This window comes from Rhineura floridana, chromosome 10 (genome assembly GCF_030035675.1).
Source record: "Rhineura floridana isolate rRhiFlo1 chromosome 10, rRhiFlo1.hap2, whole genome shotgun sequence".
In the NCBI taxonomy this organism is placed as follows: domain Eukaryota; kingdom Metazoa; phylum Chordata; class Lepidosauria; order Squamata; family Rhineuridae; genus Rhineura; species Rhineura floridana.
This window is the reverse complement of record NC_084489.1, coordinates 57,028,545-57,047,031: the sequence shown is the minus strand read 5'-3', so window position 1 is coordinate 57,047,031 and position 18,487 is coordinate 57,028,545. Positions and strand designations below refer to the sequence as shown.

At 42.6% G+C, this 18,487-nt stretch overlaps 1 protein-coding gene across 4 annotated transcripts in view; it reads left to right on the top strand.

Moving 5' to 3' along the window:
• The window catches only part of ADAM22 (ADAM metallopeptidase domain 22), a 181,234-nt gene that overhangs the window by 65,781 nt on the left and 96,966 nt on the right, over positions 1 to 18,487 (top strand). For all 4 annotated transcript variants that reach the window (XM_061585708.1, XM_061585709.1, XM_061585707.1 and 1 more), the window contains exon 4: positions 12,855 to 12,921. In XM_061585708.1, coding sequence (XP_061441692.1) covers positions 12,855 to 12,921 — 67 coding nt within the window. The remainder of the gene's footprint in view (positions 1 to 12,854; positions 12,922 to 18,487) is intronic.

The following is an 18,487-nucleotide window of genomic DNA, read 5'->3' as shown; positions in this document are numbered from 1 at the left end:
ATCTTACTCGTGTGCAGAAGCCTGGTGTCAAGGTTTCAGTAAATGTTTAAAACTCAATATAGAAGAGGCCTGCTTCTATATTCAGCCATTCCTTTTAGGTGACGCCTAACAGTGGATGAAAGTGATTCCATTTCCTGGCAGGACTTACAAATAGGTGGACAGTATTGTATGTAGCTGTGGTTTGAGATGCAGTTAACTTTGGGTATAAAATGTTTGTTTTGATGTACCTTTTTGTGTTGGTGGATGCTTCCTAAGCTGAGGATTGGATCTTGCATGCTACAAACAGATTTGGTTTAATCATGTGACTAACTTAATTCACTAAAAGAAGCAGGCATTTTATCCTGTAAGGAGATTTCTTCCACATGTAGAAATATACACATTTACGGTGGGGGGCGGGGATCTCATTGAACTCAGTGGCTTACACCTAAGTAGATATGGAAGGTATTAAAGAGTAAATATTAAAATGGGCACCATGAAATATTGATTTAATTTGTTATTGCTTGGAAATTATCTTTATAATTCCCAGTTCCCCAATCCATTCTCATAAATAAAATTCCTCTCTTTGGTTTTTGTTGGTTCTAAAGCTGGTATTTGCATACTTTATGTCTGACAGCTGAATAACTGTACAACTGCACAGAGCTGCCTGCATCCTTGTTTAGTTTGCTTTTCCCCCTGTTTATAAATAGCACATAGTGCATCAGAACAGCTTTTTTTAGAACCATCAATAATTTAGCAATGGCAAGGGAGATTCCAGAAGATGCATTGCAAAGAGCCAGATGAAATGGTCAGGGGTTTGGAAGTCTTCGTGAATGATGGTGGGAATGCTGCAAATGCCACTTACAGTGCAATCCTAAGTGTGTTTACTCAGAAATAAGTCCCATTGAGTTTAATGGGAGTTATTAATGTGTTTAGGATTGTAGCCTCAGTAGGTTTGACTGTAACTCAGTGGTAGATCACAGGCTTTGCATGCAGAAGGCCCCCCCATGAAATCCCTGATAGGGCAAAGATTCTTATCAAAAACTCTGAAGAACCAACAGGGAGAGCCAACATAGTGCCCTCAGATATCGTTAAATTATTATTTCCATCAGCCCCAGCCAGCGTGGCCATTAGGCAGAGATGATGGGAGCTGTAATCCAACGATATCTGTGGATTGTAAGAGTGATTGGTTGATTGGTTTTTTTTAGTGATTTGTAAGCAGCTTTGGGAAACTTATTTTGGCTGAAGAGTGGGATAAAATATATATTTATTTAAGATAAATAAACATTTGGAGTACACCATGTTGGCAGTGGAGATTGATGGCTCTGATGTCCATGGGGCAGTGAATCCAGTTTGGGTTTTAGTATAAACTTTCAAGGAATTGTCTAAGATGCTTTCAGGAAGCTGTCCAAGGTACCCACTGACATTGGAGCAACTTGGCTGTCCCTGATGTAGTCAGTACTGATTTGGATGGATCAATGCCCTCACTCCGGACAAAGCACCTTCCTGTTATAAGTTCAGGACTGATGCAGCGCTAAAACATGGAAAGGCTTTTTTACCAGCCGAGATGACCTTCCTTTAAAAAAACAAAAAAACCAAGTATAACATATCATAAATGTGAACAGTAAGAAAAATGAAATAATTAAAAGCCTATAGATCAAATAAGCAGAAAACAAAATATCCAACAAAGACAATAAAATCAGTGTCATCGATGTAAATAAAGCAAGTGATGAACCAGTGATAAATAAGGCGTGGTGAACACTTCTGCTAGAGAAATAAATGACAGAGCTAAGTCAGGGGCTGAAATTCCAAGACTTCAACCTACCTATATTATATTGTAGTTTAGGGCTACGCTGCTGCTCTATTAAGACCTCTTAACACATGAAATTAATAGATCCTGTTCCCCCCTCCTCCGATGCCAGCTGTCTTTTCTATAGAAAATTTGGTTTGGAGTCCCTCACCAACTGCTCATCCTTACATCCTTTTGCCACCAGATGAAGACTCTTATTTACTTGGCTAGGTTACTAGATTATGATACCATATGATTTTTGTACCCTGCTGCTTTAACTGTATTCTTATATGTATATATTTAACTGAATTAAACATTGTTATAAGCCACCCTGGAAGATTTTACTGAAGGAGGTGAGATCAAACACTTCACATAAAAAAAATCCCAATGATGTTCAAGATTAAGCTGTGTTCACTCAGTGGTTGAAACTGTGGCCAATTCTTTTTGTTTTTAGAAGTATTCATGTATTCACATTCTCTCCCCACACACCACAATATTTTTTCATGTACTGTACATAACTTCAACTGTCTAGGCTTTAAAACTGCTCATCCTGACCTTACACTGTCATTGAATACCATGCAGCAGCAAAATTCCAGCAATTCCTTTAAACACTGGCAGTCTGATGAGTTGCTGTTGTTGTTATTGTTGTTGTTAGGTTTTATTGTAATATTATTATTACACATAAAATAACAGCAGATAAATCTTAAAAACATTTTGAAGTAAACACCAATGGCAGAGACCCATTCATCCAGCTGGGAAAGCTTGTAAGAACAAAAATGTCTTCAGGTTTTTTTTGGAACGTACAATAGTGGCCTCCTGTCATATTTTGATAGGAATGCTGTTCCACTGAACAGGGGCAGCCCCACAGAAAGCCCTGCTCTCAGTTATTGTGAAATGGGCTTCTGGTATCTTTGGAACTTGGAAGAGAAGCTCTACTGCAGACTTCAGTAACTTATTGGGTATATAAGGGGTAAGGTGGTGTCTCAAGTGACCTGGTCCTTAGCTGTATAGACCCTTATAAGTTGGTACCAACACTTTAAACTTGGCTTGGTAGCAGATTGGCAGCCACTGCAAATCCCACAAACAAGGTGCTAGATGCTGGTGGTAGTTTGCCCCCCACAAACAATCTACCTGTTGCATTCTGCTCCAGCTGCAGTCCCAGATCAACTTCGAGTACAAAACAAAACAAAATATGAGAGTAGGTATACCAACCAGTTTTTGCCCCGAGAAGGAAGGACAAGCATTTAAAAAATTGCCCCTTCTTGTTCCAGGAAGTTCCCATTTTGCTAAGTTTGCACACACAGACAGCATTAATGGAATCACTTAGGACAAGTTGGGATATTCTTTGTAGGTCAGCCTACTTCTGGTGGAGGGTTGTGGCTTGCAACATTGCACAGTAGGTGCCAGGCTTTTTTCATTTAGTGGATCCACTGGAAGGGAGGATGCAGGAGACGACATCTAGTCCAAGTAATGGCTACAGTTTTTTAAAAATAAAAATAAACAGCCACTCTTCCACTCACCAGCAGAGCCACATCTGGGGAAGAGGCTGGAACTTGCTGTGGATACAGCAGGAGCAGTTCATCTCTTTCACAGCCAGTTTGCCATATGTCACAAACCGATTCACTGGAAGGGAGGGATGACACCTGATCACTCCTTCTAATAGTGAACTCAAGTGGTGAGTGCTGTCAAAAAGTGTAGCCAAAGCAGGGCCAGTGAGAAATGAGAGAAGCATTAACATGGTTGGGGGACCCCTGAGGGTTTGCAGAAGTACAAAACCCCCCTTTTTAAAAACCTGAAGAGAGCAAAAGATCTCCCCCAAACAGCCCAATGAGGACTGAGCATGCTCAGATGCTGCAGAATGTAGAGTGAGAGTTGGAAAAAGAAAAATAGATTATGAGGACAGTAGAGGAGAAGAGTGGAATGTCCTCCATGGAGAGAAGGGCTGTCTGGAACCCTGAACAGGAACACTCCTTTTTGGATGGAGGATACACTGCAACGTTTTGTTGCAAGTCCTGCTTGTCTCTTCTTAAGCCTCTGCCCACAGACACGTTCAATTCCAAAGCAGGATGGCAGATCAGGTTTGAAAGAACAAACTGCAGCTGCCCTTTTTGTCAAATAGTGATTTGAGGGGAGGACAATGAAACTACTTAGTTATATGTATTCAATGTGCTCTTTATCTGCAGTGTCTACAAGCTGTTGCGCAGTCCATGCAAGGTATCTCTTCCCAGCTCTTATAATGTAAAGCAAATGGAGGCTTTAATGCAGGGGTGGAAAACCTGTCGCCTTCCAGATGTTGTTGGATTCCCGTTCTCATTTGCCCCAGCCAACATGGCCAATGGTCTGGTATGATAGGAGTTGTAGTCCAACAGCTGGAGGGCCACATGTTCATTACCCTTGTGGTGGTGTGTTAAAATACTGTTATAGACAATGTGGCATTAGATGCTCCAAACAGATCACCTGTTTTCTAATCTGAAGTTGCATTGTGTCTGGTTTTAAACATTTGTAGTTCTGCAATAGATGCTGTTTTGAGCCTCAGTTGTTGCACATGCTGAATTCTAATCTAGCATGTTTGTTGTAGATAAATGATTAATGGCGGTATACTCGAGATACCACGGTCATGTTCTGGAGTCTGTGGTTGGATAATTAGGATTGGCTGAGTTTCTTCTCTCCCAAATCTGTGATTAAGCAATTAGAAGTCTATTGTTTGCCAGCTGAAGCAAAAGATTAGTTGTGGCTTTCTTGTGTAAATTTTCAATGTCACTTGAATGCATGTTGTATGAGGTGGTGTTCATGATTTCATTATTCTGTCAACCACTGCAGTATATACTGCAGTGCCTCTACTAAGTCGTATATAAAAGCGGTAAGGGCGACGAAGAAGTTTCACTTCGCTGCCTCTATCAGGACATCTCTCTGCCGCCCTGCAGAGCTTTTTAGGGTTGTACGAGGACTCTTACATTCTGGTCCTCGAGATACTATTGAAACATCTGAAGCTCGCTGTAACGACATTGCAGGGCACTTCCAAAATAAAATCGCATGCATCCGTAGGGACCTAGACTCCGATGTTATGACAGACGAATCCATTGAAGTGTCCAGAACACGGTCTTGTCTTTCATTATTGGATGAGTTTCAGTTGGTGCAGCTTGAGGAAGTGGACAAGGTACTTGGATTGGTGTGGGCGACCACGTCTGCTCTAGATCCTTGTCCATCTTGGCTAGTGAAGGCTAGCAGGACTACTACCACCGGCTGGGCCAAGGAAGTGATAAATGCCTCCTTGAGTGAGGGAGTAGTCCCTAGTAGCCTCAAGGAGGCAGTAGTAAGACCTCTCTTAAAGAAACCTTCCTTAGACCCAGATGACCTGAACAACTATAGACCGGTGGCGAATGTCCCCTTTTTGGGCAAGGTTCTGGAGCGGGTGGTTGCCGGTCAGCTCCAGGTGCTCTTGGATGAGACCGATTATCTGGATCCGTTTCAATCCGGTTTTAGGCCTGGTTTTGGCGCTGAAACAGCCTTGGTCACCCTGTATGATGACCTTTGTCGGGAGAGGGACAGAGGGAGTGTGACTCTGTTGATTCTCCTTGATCTCTCAGTGGCGTTTGATACCATCGACCATGGTATCCTTCTGGGGAGACTCGCGGAGTTGGGAGTTGGAGGCACTGCTTGGCAGTGGTTCTGCTCCTACTTGGCGGATCGTCACCAGAAGGTAGTACTTGGGGAACATTGCTCAACTCCTTGGACTCTCCATTGTGGAGTCCCTCAGGGGTCGGTTTTGTCCCCCATGCTTTTTAACATCTACATGCAGCCTCTGGGTGCCGTCATCAGGAGTTTTGGAGTGCGTTGCCACCAGTACGCTGATGACACGCAGCTCTATTTCTCCTTTTCATCTTCTACAGGTGAGTCTGTGGATGTGCTGAATCACTGCCTGACCGCGATAATGGACTGGATGAGAGCTAATAAACTGAGACTCAATCCAGACAAGACTGAGACACTGTTGGTGAATGCCTTCCCTGCCCAGATGGTGGATGCGTACCCTGTTCTAGATGGGGTTACACTCCCCTTGAAGGAACAGGTTCGTAGTCTTGGGGTTCTTTTCGATCCTTCCTTGTCTCTGGAGGCGCAAGTGGCCACGGTGGCAAGGAATGCATTCTACCACCTTCGGTTGGTAGCCCAGCTACGCCCCTATCTGGACAGGGATGACCTCGCCTCAGTTGTTCATGCTCTGGTAACTTCTAGGTTGGATTACTGTAATGCGCTCTACGTAGGGCTGCCCTTGAAGACAGTTCAGAAGCTTCAGCTAGTGCAAAACGCAGCAGCCAGACTGCTGACGAGGACCAGCCGGTCAGCGCATATAACACCTGTTCTGGCCCGTTTGCACTGGCTACCTATTTGCTTCCGAGCCAGATTCAAGGTGCTGGTTTTGACCTATAAAGCCTTACACGGCGTGGGACCGCAGTATCTTGTGGAACGCCTCTCCCGCTATGAATCGACCCGGTCACTTCGCTCAGCGTCTAAGGCCCTCCTCCGGGTACCAACCCATCGGGAAGCCCGGAGGACAGTTACTCGATCTAGGGCCTTTTCTGTAGTGGCCCCCGAATTGTGGAATAGCCTCCCCGAAGAAATACGCCTGGCGCCGACGCTTCTATCTTTTCAGCGCCAGGTTAAGACCTGGCTATGCTCCCAGGCATTTTAAAGCGTTTAATGTTACAATTTTAAATCTCTTTGTTTCAGTTTATTTATTGTGATATTTTGTATTTCTGTACTTTTAATCTTTTGTACACCGCCCAGAGAGCTATTCGCTATGGGCGGTTTAAAAATGAAATAAAATAAATAAATAAATAAATATATTGTGAAGATGCTAAGACACCTGGCCTCCTGGAAGAATGACTATTAAACCAACTTATAAAGAGGGTTTCCTTCCTTCCTTCCTTCCTTCCTTCCTTCCTTCCTTCCTTCCTTCCTTCCTTCCTTCCTAAATATAGTTCAAATCTTGGAAAATAAAATCTGCCCAAGATTTAAAATAAATTTTGGGGAGGTATAATTATAAATCTCTCTCTCTCTCTCTCTCTCTCTCTCTCTCTCTCTCTCTGTGTGTGTGTGTGTGTGTGTGTGTGTGTGTGTGTGTGTGAGAGAGAGAGAGAGAGAGAGAGAGAGAGAGAGAGAGAGAGAGAGAATGATACATATAATATAAGTTAGGTTCAATTCCTAACACTGGCCCCTGCCTGATGGGGCTTAATGATGCTTTGTGGCTATCACTGCATCTCAGGCAGAGGCCCATGGAGGCAGGCAGGTCCACCACTGCCACCTTTAGCCTGATGCAATGGTGACTGATGGTTCCATGTCAGTGGGGCAGTGGAATCTACTGTGGGTTTTAGTCCAAACATTCAAGCACCTTGCACAGCTCCTTGAAAGTCTGGACCAAAGCCTGGAGCGAATTCCTCTGCGTCATTGACATGAATCCATTAGGTGTCACTGGCCTGGTGCAAAGGGTGGGAGTTGGGTTTCTCTTTTAGTTAGTTAATTATATTTATATATCACTTCACACATCCAGAGGCATTGTGAAGTTATTTACCAACATTAAATATAAAATACATTAAAAAGTAATTAAAAATATAAAATACTAAAAGTGTTCATCCAAAGAACAAGTCATCTAAAACAGCCCATAATACCCCCCTCCATACAGGATGAACATGAGTAGCTACCAAAAGCGTGGCCATCACTGTGGTTCATATACCTGGGAGAATTAAAAATAGTCTTTGCCTGGCACCAGAAAGTTGAGAAAGTCAGTGCCACCTTTCCTGGGGAGAGCATCCCACAAGCTGGTAGGTGGGTCTTCCATGTTATTTTGTTGCCACTTTCCAAATTTCTCTTGGGGGGGACACACAGAGAAGGGCCTCAAATGTTGATCTCAGGACTTCTCTTACTCTGTGTTTGGTTTTAAACTCAAATGTGAAGATAATATTAAAATGTATTATGACTTCATTGGAAAATCCAAGTGCACAATGTATTATTATGACTTCATTGGAAAATCCAAGTGCACAATGTATTTTCTATGAGATACTGTTTGGAACTGAAACACACACTACACTGCTGCATTTCCCAAGACTCTTATCTCTTACTTGAGCTTATGTTTCAAAAATATCATAGCACAGGTGTTCTTGTTGTTATTCTTATTCATAGGTGTTTTGTCACTCTTATTTTTTCATGTCCTTGGCAGCCACAGAACCATAACCCTCTTGTTTTTCAGTTTCAGACTCAACATGTGGATTAATCAGAGGTTTAGCCATAAGATGCCTCCCCAGAGACGTTCTAAGACCCTTCCCTGAATGTTCACCTTTCATTTAAAAATGATCTAACCCTTTTATTTATATAGTGAAGGAGAAGTGTGTTGGCAGTATTAGGAACATAGAAAGCTGTCTTATACCAAGTCAGCAGCTATCCAGGGTTTTAGGCAGGAGCACTTTCCCTGCCCCAGCTGGAGATGCTGCAGTTTAAACCTAAGATCTTTTGCATGCAAAGGATGTGCTCTTCCACTGAGCTACGGCACTTCTCGTGATTGCTTAGGAAGAAGTGAACTTATTCCTGCCCCCAGTGTTCTGGCCAAGGAGTGCAAAGATCCTGGGATGATTGATAAGGACTAAACACATATTTTTAAATTTTATAATCTTGAAATGTCATTAATGTTAACACAATCAACAGAGGAGTCACATCTTTGCCAGGAGTCTGGCTAAGGGACCTTAAGAACCAGTGTGAATTCTGTTCTTCCATGAGCTCCGTTGGCGGGGACAGCCCATGTACTCTGGAGCAGCTCCTGGTTAGGTATGGGAGAGAGATCGGATTCAGTTCACATTGAAAGCTGCATCTATCAAAGCTGCACTTTCTGAAACAATATGAGAACCAGAACACAGCCATCCTTCGAAATTTTCACTTCTCCAAATTTTGTGATGCAGTTCTGCAACCAGTGTTTGCAAAAATGCATATATTGGGGGAAAGCATGCATAAAAATAGTATATTGGTGAAAATAACATGCCCAAATGCATTATACTAGGAGAAATCGCTTGCAAAAAATGTGTGCGTTAGTCAAAACTACATATAAAAATGTGCTTATTAGGAGAAATTCACACTAAAAAGCTGAAGAATTTTGAAAAGGATTTGGGTTTTTTAAGTTTTGCACATTGCTGCAGAAATGGGGGGAGCTTAATTTAAGGTTGGAAAAATGAGAAATGGAGAGTACTGAAGTTGACAGATCCTTTTCCTGGTACACTAATGGAAGGTTTTACCTACAGATGTACTGCTAGTGGTGTTTCATGATCAGTAGGACTCAAATGGGATATGTCAGGGGCATCCTTGATTCTATAGGATCCAAAGCCCCCTTGTTTCCCTGACACACTCAGAAAAAGGGCTGAGAGGTATTGTTATCTCCCAAATGGGTTCGTTGCCCGGTGCGCAGTACAGCCAAATGACCACACCCAGGTTGAAGGGTCCAACAAACTTTATTTCGTTCTGGCCAGAAAGAGGTGTAAGGCGATAATTCGCAAAACAAGCAAACCCCTTATGGGGCTGCTACACTTTTACACAGTGCAAGCAAAAATTCATGGCACATTCTAATTGGCCCCTTAGTGCCAACCTGTCACCTTTCCATTGGTTGATCTTCTAACTAGGTCCTCAACTTCTTATGCACACAGCACATTAATTTCTCCACCCGTATCTGCATTCCAGTTAGCCATTACAGCAGCAGCTTACAAGCACATATTTTACTGATAAGCTTCAGCAAGCATGTGACTTCTCTAGGCCTTGTAAAATTTAGTTTCTCTTTTTTGTTTTTTCTTATAAACGCTTGCTCTGAGTCATCAGTATGCCAACTCTGGAGGTAGCATAATTAATTTCCCTCCCAGTGGTATCAATGGAAGGGAAACATGTTTTAGGAAGTTCAACAGAAGGAGGGGAAAGAAGGGGGGAAGCTCCCTCACCCCATCATGGCTGCAGAAAGCTGGCAGGGCATAGGAAGTGGTGGTAACTCTGCCACAGATTCTCTCCCACTCCCTCCCCTTTTATAGGATCGTTCTTAATTTCAAAGAAATTTGATTTCCTGCATTTATGTTCTGGCAGTTCTGCATTGATTCCTTCCAGTCAGTTCTTCTTTCAGCCTCAGGTTAAAGCAAATCAGCCCCAAATTTCTGGCTATGGGCCTGACATTGGCTTGGAGTTGTTGCACCTTCTTTGTTTTTCTTTCTATTTTGGAGCCAGCAGGATTTTAGGGTGGTCTCACTGTCAAACAATGCTATTCAGATTGCCAGAAGCATGTGATTTGTCACCGTTTAAATGCAAATGATTTTACTGCAAAAGCAATCGATGCTTTCATGTTACAAGGGCAAGTGCCAATTCTGTGTGTTTGCCCCATGTAGGTTAATAAGGACAATTATTTCCTTGTAACAAAAGGCTGTGCGTTTTAGTACAGCAAAAATGGTTTCTGTGTGATGTACGATTCAGTTTAGTCTTATTAAAAACTCATTCTTCTATTTGTTTTCAAGAGGTTGCAACTGTATTGCGTCAATAGCTTGCATTCATTCCATGAATAAGACGTTTGAAATACTTACTTAAAATTGGACTTTTGTCATTTTGCACTGCAAAACATTAGGCAGTATCCTGTTATAAACAAATAATGGTCCTATTGGATGTAGAAAGCTGCTTTTCTGCTGAGTCAGACTATTGGTCCATCTAGGTTAGCGTTGTCTACATCTAAGTGGCAGCTTTCAGGCGGGAATGTTTCCCAGATCTAGCTGGAGATGCCAGGGACTGAACATGAGACTTTTTGTATTCAAAACATGTGCTCTACCACTGAGCTACAATCCTTCCCCGCAAATCAATTCGCTCTCCAGCTCAGTATGTGATGAGGTGGTATTTGCCTAGAAGGGCCATAAAACTTTGGCAATGTGTTCTAGAAAGCTTTTTATTTGATTCATACAATTATTTTTAACTCTCGTCAGCAGCAGCATCCAGATGATCCTTTCCGAGTTTGGTGGGAGTTCTGCAGTCTCTTCTTTGTGTCAATAAAGACGTCAGCTGCGCTATAACAAGGCATTTGCAGCACATCATAGGCAATGCTCCGCAGGAGAATTCATTGGGGCATTTTATATGTCTCTATTTACGGTGTTTGTGTTTGGTTCTTTTTTTGTAAATCACCTAGAGTTTTTAGTAGGAGGCCATTAATAAGTATAATAAATAATAATAGTAATATGTTTGGAGTCAGATGGTACCATTTCCCAAATTACTTAAATCTGCTAAGCCCTGTTCAAAAAGTTAAGCTATTGAACGGTGCTGGAGGAGTTGCAACCTAAAACTTCTTGCAGGAAAAAGAATGAGAATTCTCACAAAATGCCTCGCAGGTGTGCATACAATCTATGTTGTTAGTGTGCCTGGCTCTAATTCAAGGTTGAGGAACCTTTTTTGGTCGTAGGGCTGCATGCACTTCATGGTAAGCTTTCCGGGAGACCCATATCAGTGGTGGGCAGGGCAAAAAGAAAAATTGGGTGGGACAAAGCATGCTTCTCCTCCCCTTATAAAGTAGGCTACCTTCTACACACGTAAAAGACAAAGGCTTCTACACTCACACAACCTCTGTATCCTGCATGCAGAGAAGCAGGAGGCACAATAGTTTAGGGACGTATTTCAGCCAAGCAAAAGCACTTGTGAAGGACATGGAGCACTCTAGTGAGGGGTGTGGCCTGGGGAGAGACTTGAGGGCCAGATGGAATTGCATTGCGGGCCACATTTGGCCCGTGGTCAGATGTTCCCCACCCCTGTTCTAATTAAAAGGTTACAGACTGGAAATCTTTTGTTTACATCCATGCTTTCACCCCAGTTGTCACTGACTCATAAAATTCCAGTTGCATTCTAAAATGACAGCAGTCAAACTGAGTTTTATCAGTTTTACACTGATTCATATTAGTACCTGCAAACTTTCAAGCTAGCAGACAGAGCGGAAGGCTAGTGCTGCGTAGCATGAAGGTGGTTACTGATGTAAGTAGTTGCTAAAGAATAAATTGTTATTGCCCTGGAATTTTTAGTTACCATATTTTCTGCATGCATAGCTGAGAATTCTGTACACAGAATCTTTCCTCAGGACAAATACAAAGACAATTCCAAAATGTGTTGACTTCTCTGGAACACCATCTTACTTCACAGCTCTTAAAATTCAGCGACAGTATAAACCAGTGTTTCTCAACCAGTGTTTTGAATCCATGGCCCCTTTTAGCTAACAGAAATATCCCACACACCCCTTCAAACCTGGCTCCCATAATAAGATCAAACTACTCTGCACCCCTGATGACAGGCAGATCATGTAGTATGCTATGTACAATTTTTTCACCTTCCGAACATAGCATTTCATACTTTTATATTTTAATGTTGTCATTTTTTTTCTTATAGTATGCATAATTTTTGGAAACACTCATGCCCTCCTTGAGATTTTCATGTACTACCCCCTGGGGGACACCCCATTCAAAACCACTGGTGTAAACAAATTGTTCCTTGAAATAGTTCCCTACCCATTAAGCACTCACTCTCCCCATGAGAAATTATATTTAACTTCTCCTTTAAATAAGGTGAAAATCCATTACAGCCATTTTGCTCTTTTATACTTAATTGCTAAAATTAGCATTTTGGGGGGGATTATAATTATTATAGCATCAGCAACAACAATAGTTATGACAATCAAACAAATCTGTATCTGAAACCTGGCCATATTATTATAGCATCAGCAACAACAATAGTTATGACAATCAAACAAATCTGTATCTGAAACCTGGCCATATTATTCTATAAGTTATGTGTCATAGAAATCAGCCATTGCTTCACAGTGTTTGCATTACTGTATTTAAAAAAAATCGTAAGTTTGATACCTTAGTTTGGTTTCTGGACATCTGTTGTCAGCATGGGGCACTGCTTTTAAAAACAGCAACAACAGCCTTCCGTATAGCTTCTTTTGAGAAATATATATATATATATTCCACTGGGATTTATAATTTTCAGATGGCAGTGTTTACATGAAAGCTTGAATGTCATATAATGGAAAACATTGTACCTTTCATTTCAGTGATCTCCTGTCTTCAGAATACCTTGAGAGGCACATCGAACATGGCGGGAAGATGGCGGAAGTAAAAGTAAGAGCTTGCATTTTGACATTTACTTTTGTTATTAATGTATTTTCATCTGACTGCCTGTGATGCAATCAAGTTGTCCTAACTTTGCTGCAAATGGTGCTATTGGGCAACATACATTGGGAGTTGAGATATAAAACAACTGTGCTACATTTAACCTTCTAAAGCAGGGGAGGGGAACTGCTTTTGGCCCAAAAGTGGGCAGAGCAATGGATGTGGCTCTTACCTTTGTACAATAGGCTACATTTCAGCCACACAAAAGACCAGGTTTTACACACATGCAGACCTCTCCATCCAGGCAAGGGAGAGGCAGCCCAAGGACACATTCCATCCATGACAGATGTGAGGAGGGCTTAGAGTAGGGATGGGAAACCTGTGATCTTCTAAAGGTTGTTGGACTTCAGCTCCTGTCATCCCTGACCATTGGCCATGGTGGCTGGAGCTGATGGGAGCTGGAGTCCAACAGCCTCTGGAGGGCCACAGGTTTCCTATCCCTGGCTTAGAACAAGACTAGTGAGGGGTGTGGCCTGATGAAAGTTCCAAGGGTCAGATACAGAGGCTTGGAGGGCCAGATTCAGCCCCTGGGCCTGAGGTTCCTTACCCCATTCTAAAGCTTCTTTTTAGCTTCTTTAGTGGAGTGTTAGAAATATGTATGTGTATATTTTGTAATTCTGTTGGAGTTGTGCTTCTCATGATATACCTGCTGTCTGGATGCTAAAGCATCATAAGCAGATGACGGCTATATTACACACTGGCTTACTACACATATTAGCCCCTTCACATATATAATTAACAACATAGAGAAAAATGTTTCAAGTGGACTGAACCCATTCTACACAAATACGGTTCACCTTGTTGAACAGCTGCCATGACCTACCGTTCTCATACAATGAGAAGTGATACCTATTTTATTTATTTTATTTATAAAAGTATTTCTATACCGCCATATCATAAAATATCAGGGCAGTGTACAACAATAAAACATACAACACCATTAAAAACAATATAATGTGTTGTATCTTCATTCTGGCTACCAGTGTCATAAATGCAGTGTGCGATGCACAAATGCTGCAGTGGCAGGTTTTTTGTGTTTTTATTTCATTTCTGTAGAATGCAGTGATGATCTAAGGATGCCTGTGCAATGTAAACATCTAGGGCCTCACTGTGTGAAAGCCTTGCTATAGTGATTTCCACACTGTTAGTTTGCTGCCGCTTCAGAATATCTCTATTTAGTGTTACGAATGCCACAGTTTGTAAGAACAATAGCTCATTCCTTATTATCAGACATCTCACTCATGCAGCATCTAGGATTAGGCACAAAGTTCCAGGTGGCAGTGCAGTACCGCAGCCTATGCTTGCATAGCAGTGGTATGAGCTGACCTCAGCTTTGGCTCTTGAGGCTACAGTTTCTGTTGGTTGTACTACACCATCTTTATTCCCTGCCATTATTATTATTATTGTTGTTGTTGTTGTTGTTGTTGTTGTTGTTATTATTATTTCAAAATAGGCTTTTAAGCAGTTTATAAAGTATAAAAACCAGTTGTACAAACTTTAAAATATTATCATTACATTTCTATCCCACTTTTCCTCCAAGGAGCTCAAGGCGGCATGCATGGTTCCCTTCCCTACTCATTTTATCTTCACAACAGCCCTGTGAAGTAGGTTAGGCTGAGAGATAGTGACTGGCCCAAGGGTCACCCACTGAGCTTCATGAGTGAGTGAGGATTTGAACTCTGGTCTCTCAGACCCTAGTCCAGCGCTATGGGTGGTATCCAGCTAAAGCATTTCCACTTGTGCAGTGGGGCATTCCTCCCCTTCTCTCCCCACATTTACCCCACGCCTTGCCCAGATGTGCTTCAGAGTGTTGGGGGAACCTCCTAGAACAGATTTAGGAGGCGTGGGGGAGGGGGAGGAGAGAGGAGATCAGTCGTGTTGCACAAACGGAAATCCTTGTCTGATGGCACCTGTTCCTTAGTGCTATATTGGATACAACACTGACCGCTACACTATAAACCTCCATATTTAAAATACACAATAAAACAATCCCTTTAAGCAACACACCAATTAAAACAGGAGACTCGGGGCGAGTAATCAAGAGAGTGCTTATGTGAACAGGTGCAAGCTAATACCTTACCATTGACTGCAGTGGGTGGAGGGTTGACACTGGCAAAGAAAAAGCACCTTTCCTCCCTGGCTGCAGTGAACTGCCTGGGTTTAAGAACTGGCAGCAGCTCAGCTGTGACTGCTGTGGAGGCAAGGAAGATTTGGGGCTGCCGCAAATGCCAGGGATGCCACTCCAGCATTTGGAAAGACACGTGTTTTAAATATGGATCAGTCCATTCATACTATAAGGAACACGGTCGTGGCGAGAGTGCCATTTGTGTACACAGTTTAAGATTATCTGTTCCTAAGTATTAAACTAGCAAAAATAAAAGACAGCAATTGACGTTAATAAAGAACAGGTATGGATGCCCGTTTCTCTCTGTTGGGCATTGTACACAAAGGGTGAAAATCAAAACACCTTGATCGCTGGTAAGTCCCTTTTTACCAAATTAGGTCCTGATTCTGCAATGCATTCTAATATTAGAATACCTCTTTAGCATAGTCTAAAGACAATGCAAGAGAGCCAGTGTGGTGTAGTGGTTAAGGTGTTGGACTATGACCTGGGAGACCAGGGTTCGAATCCCCACACAGCCATGAAGCTCACTGGGTGACCTTGGGCCAGTCACTGCCTCTCAGCCTCAGAGGAAGGCAATGGTAACCCCCCCTGAATACCGCTTACCATGAAAATCCTATTCATAGGGTCGCCATAAGTTGGAATCAACTTGAAGGCAATACATTTCCATTTATAAAGACAATGCAGTGATTTTTGTCAGTTTCCATGGCAGACATGGTATAGGAATTCCTAAGAATTTTAATAATATTTGTGGAGTTGCTTGTAGAGTAGCGATTAAATTTTGTAGGCATGAGGGAAATTGGGGGTGCTCTTTCAGTGCTGCCTCCCACCCTGCATGTTAGGGGTTGCTATGGGGGACTCTTCCTGATGGGAAGGGGGAGGTGAGGCAAATGTGGTGTGTGCCTCCATTCTAGGCGTGACATTTAAAACCCAGCCAGGATTGCAGGTCTAACCTGATTAAAAGGTACTTTGAGTCACTGAGACCATTTGGGCCTCAAGTAACCCTGCTGGGTCAGTGAGCATCCCCCAAACTGCGAACCTGATTACTTAGGGAGAAGTGAAGTTCACTCCAGAACAAAATGAACCACCGCTCACCTGGGCAGGTGAACCACCTACTAACAGTATTTCCATTTTTCTGGGCTGAGCCTCAGTTTAGTGGCCCTCATTCAGTCTGTTATTGCACTGAGGAACTGATTAAGGACACCCATTAACCTTATTCAGGCGATCATTCTCAAGCTTAAATAAACTGCCAAGGAGGAGAGAGTGTGCAGGAGCATGCTAGCTTTGTCTTCTGTCCCTGACACCTCCTACAGGTTCAGAGGCGACTCTATATGGGGAAGCCTTCTATACCTGTGGAAGGTCCCACACATTTTGGAACCCTTATTTTCCTGAACCTGCTCCTGAATGGAGATTGGAATACAGGTAACTTAAGCCATCATGACTTATGCTGGTGTAAGCTGCCCTGGCTTTCTATAGTTAGGACTGATGTGCCACTTTCTCCTCAGGTTGCCCAATTAGAATGTCAGAGGTAAAAGTTCATCCCATGATTGTGTGAAGCTGCTGTGTTCTTTTGGCAGTTTTGGTATGCTCATTGAGGGTGCCTCCAGACTGTTGCGATTCAGTCATGTACCTGGAGGGACTCAGTCACATACTGGCAAATTCATTTTGTAAAAGTATCATTGATTGGGAGGTCTTGTGCGACAAACTCACTTCCCTGCAAGATCGGACTTCTTGTAATAAGGAAATTGATGGGAAAACACACTGGAAAGTGTGCAATGACACTTGCTTTGATGCAACAATCATCTCACCTCCCTGCAAACAAATCAAAATGAAGGCTCATTAAATAGCCAGATTGCTCATTAAGTAGCCAACCTTGTCTAATCTCTCTCAGAGCTTGGAAAAGTTACTTTTTTGAATTACAACTCCCATCAGCCCAATCCAGTGGCCATGCTGGCTGGTGCTGATGGGAGCTGTAGTTCAAAAAAGTAACTTTTCCAAGCTCTGACTCTGAAAACAAATCAGGAGGAGTGCTCAATAAACAGGCTGTCTGGATGTGCCCTAAGTTAACCTCACTCCCTGCACCTTTCTCTGTTTCAAAGCTCTCCCCACCTCCACCCCTGGGATGTTTTTTTTACGGAGAAGGGACTGTGGAGCTAACCCCATACATTTTAAGCACCAGACTTCCCTCAAAGAATCCTGGGAACTGTTAAGGGTGCAGGGAATTGTAGCTCTGTGAGGGGTAAACTACAGTTCCCAGGATACTTTTGGGAAAGCCATGTGCTTTAAATGTATGCTGTGTACACAGCTTTAAGCAGCTTTGAATAATGTGCATTGTAGCCCTTAGTCCTGCATTTAAAGAGCATTTTTTGCATTTCAGAAGTTCGACGAATGTACACCTCCTTTAGTTCCCATTTTTTAATGGCTTGTATGTGACCGGCAAACTACACTTTGCATTGGAAGCTGGCTACAGGCAGAAGCAAATGAAAGCAGTTGAGGAGAGGCTTAGCAGGGAGAAAATAAAAGGAGAGAGCACTTAGGACTACTTTCACTTTCAGATTGCTTTGTCTTAATTAACTCAGTGGACAAGTAGATGCCTTTATGTGATAAATGTCAAAGACAATCAGAGTATACATTCTGATGCATGTTTCACTACTTGAGGAGGATGACTGGTATGAATACCAGTTACTGGAAATCACAAATGGGGAGCTAGCGAGCTTCCCATAGGCCACCTGCTTACCCACTGTGAGAACAGGATACTAGATGGGCCTTTGGCCTGACCCAGTAGGGCTTTTCAGATGTTCTTCTGACCATGGCTCTTGGTAGAGCACATGCTTAGCATGCAGAAGGTTCAATCCCTGGTGTCTCCAGATATATCTAGATCTCAGATAGCAGTTGAATGGGATAGGCCTCTGTCTAAGACTCCAGAGAGCTGCTGCCAGTCCGACTAGGTAATACTGAGCTAGATGAACATAAGGAAGCTTCATTTGGTTCTGTCTTCCTAGTAAATACATACTTTCAAGGCTATGGAAGTATTACCAGGAGAGACGATGTAGCCAGGCATAAGGCTGTGTTCCGTGGAACAATTGTACAGCAAGGGCCAGAAACTGTTAGCTTTCCAGATATTGCTAGACTGCAACTCCCATCATCCCTAACCATTGGCCATGCCAGCTGGGGTTGATGGCAGTTGTAGTCCAGAAACCTCTGGAGGGCTATAGGTGCCCCATCCGTGGTTTAGGGATTTCTAGTTTAGGGACTGCCTTAAAATGTAGAGACTTGGAAAAACTTTGTTTGACAATCCATGAAAAAAAATAGTAAGGGCCCTTTGTGAGACTGAATGAAAGAGAGTGAGCGAGTCATGTTTGGTTTTGTTTGGAAAATCTGCAATCTTTTCTT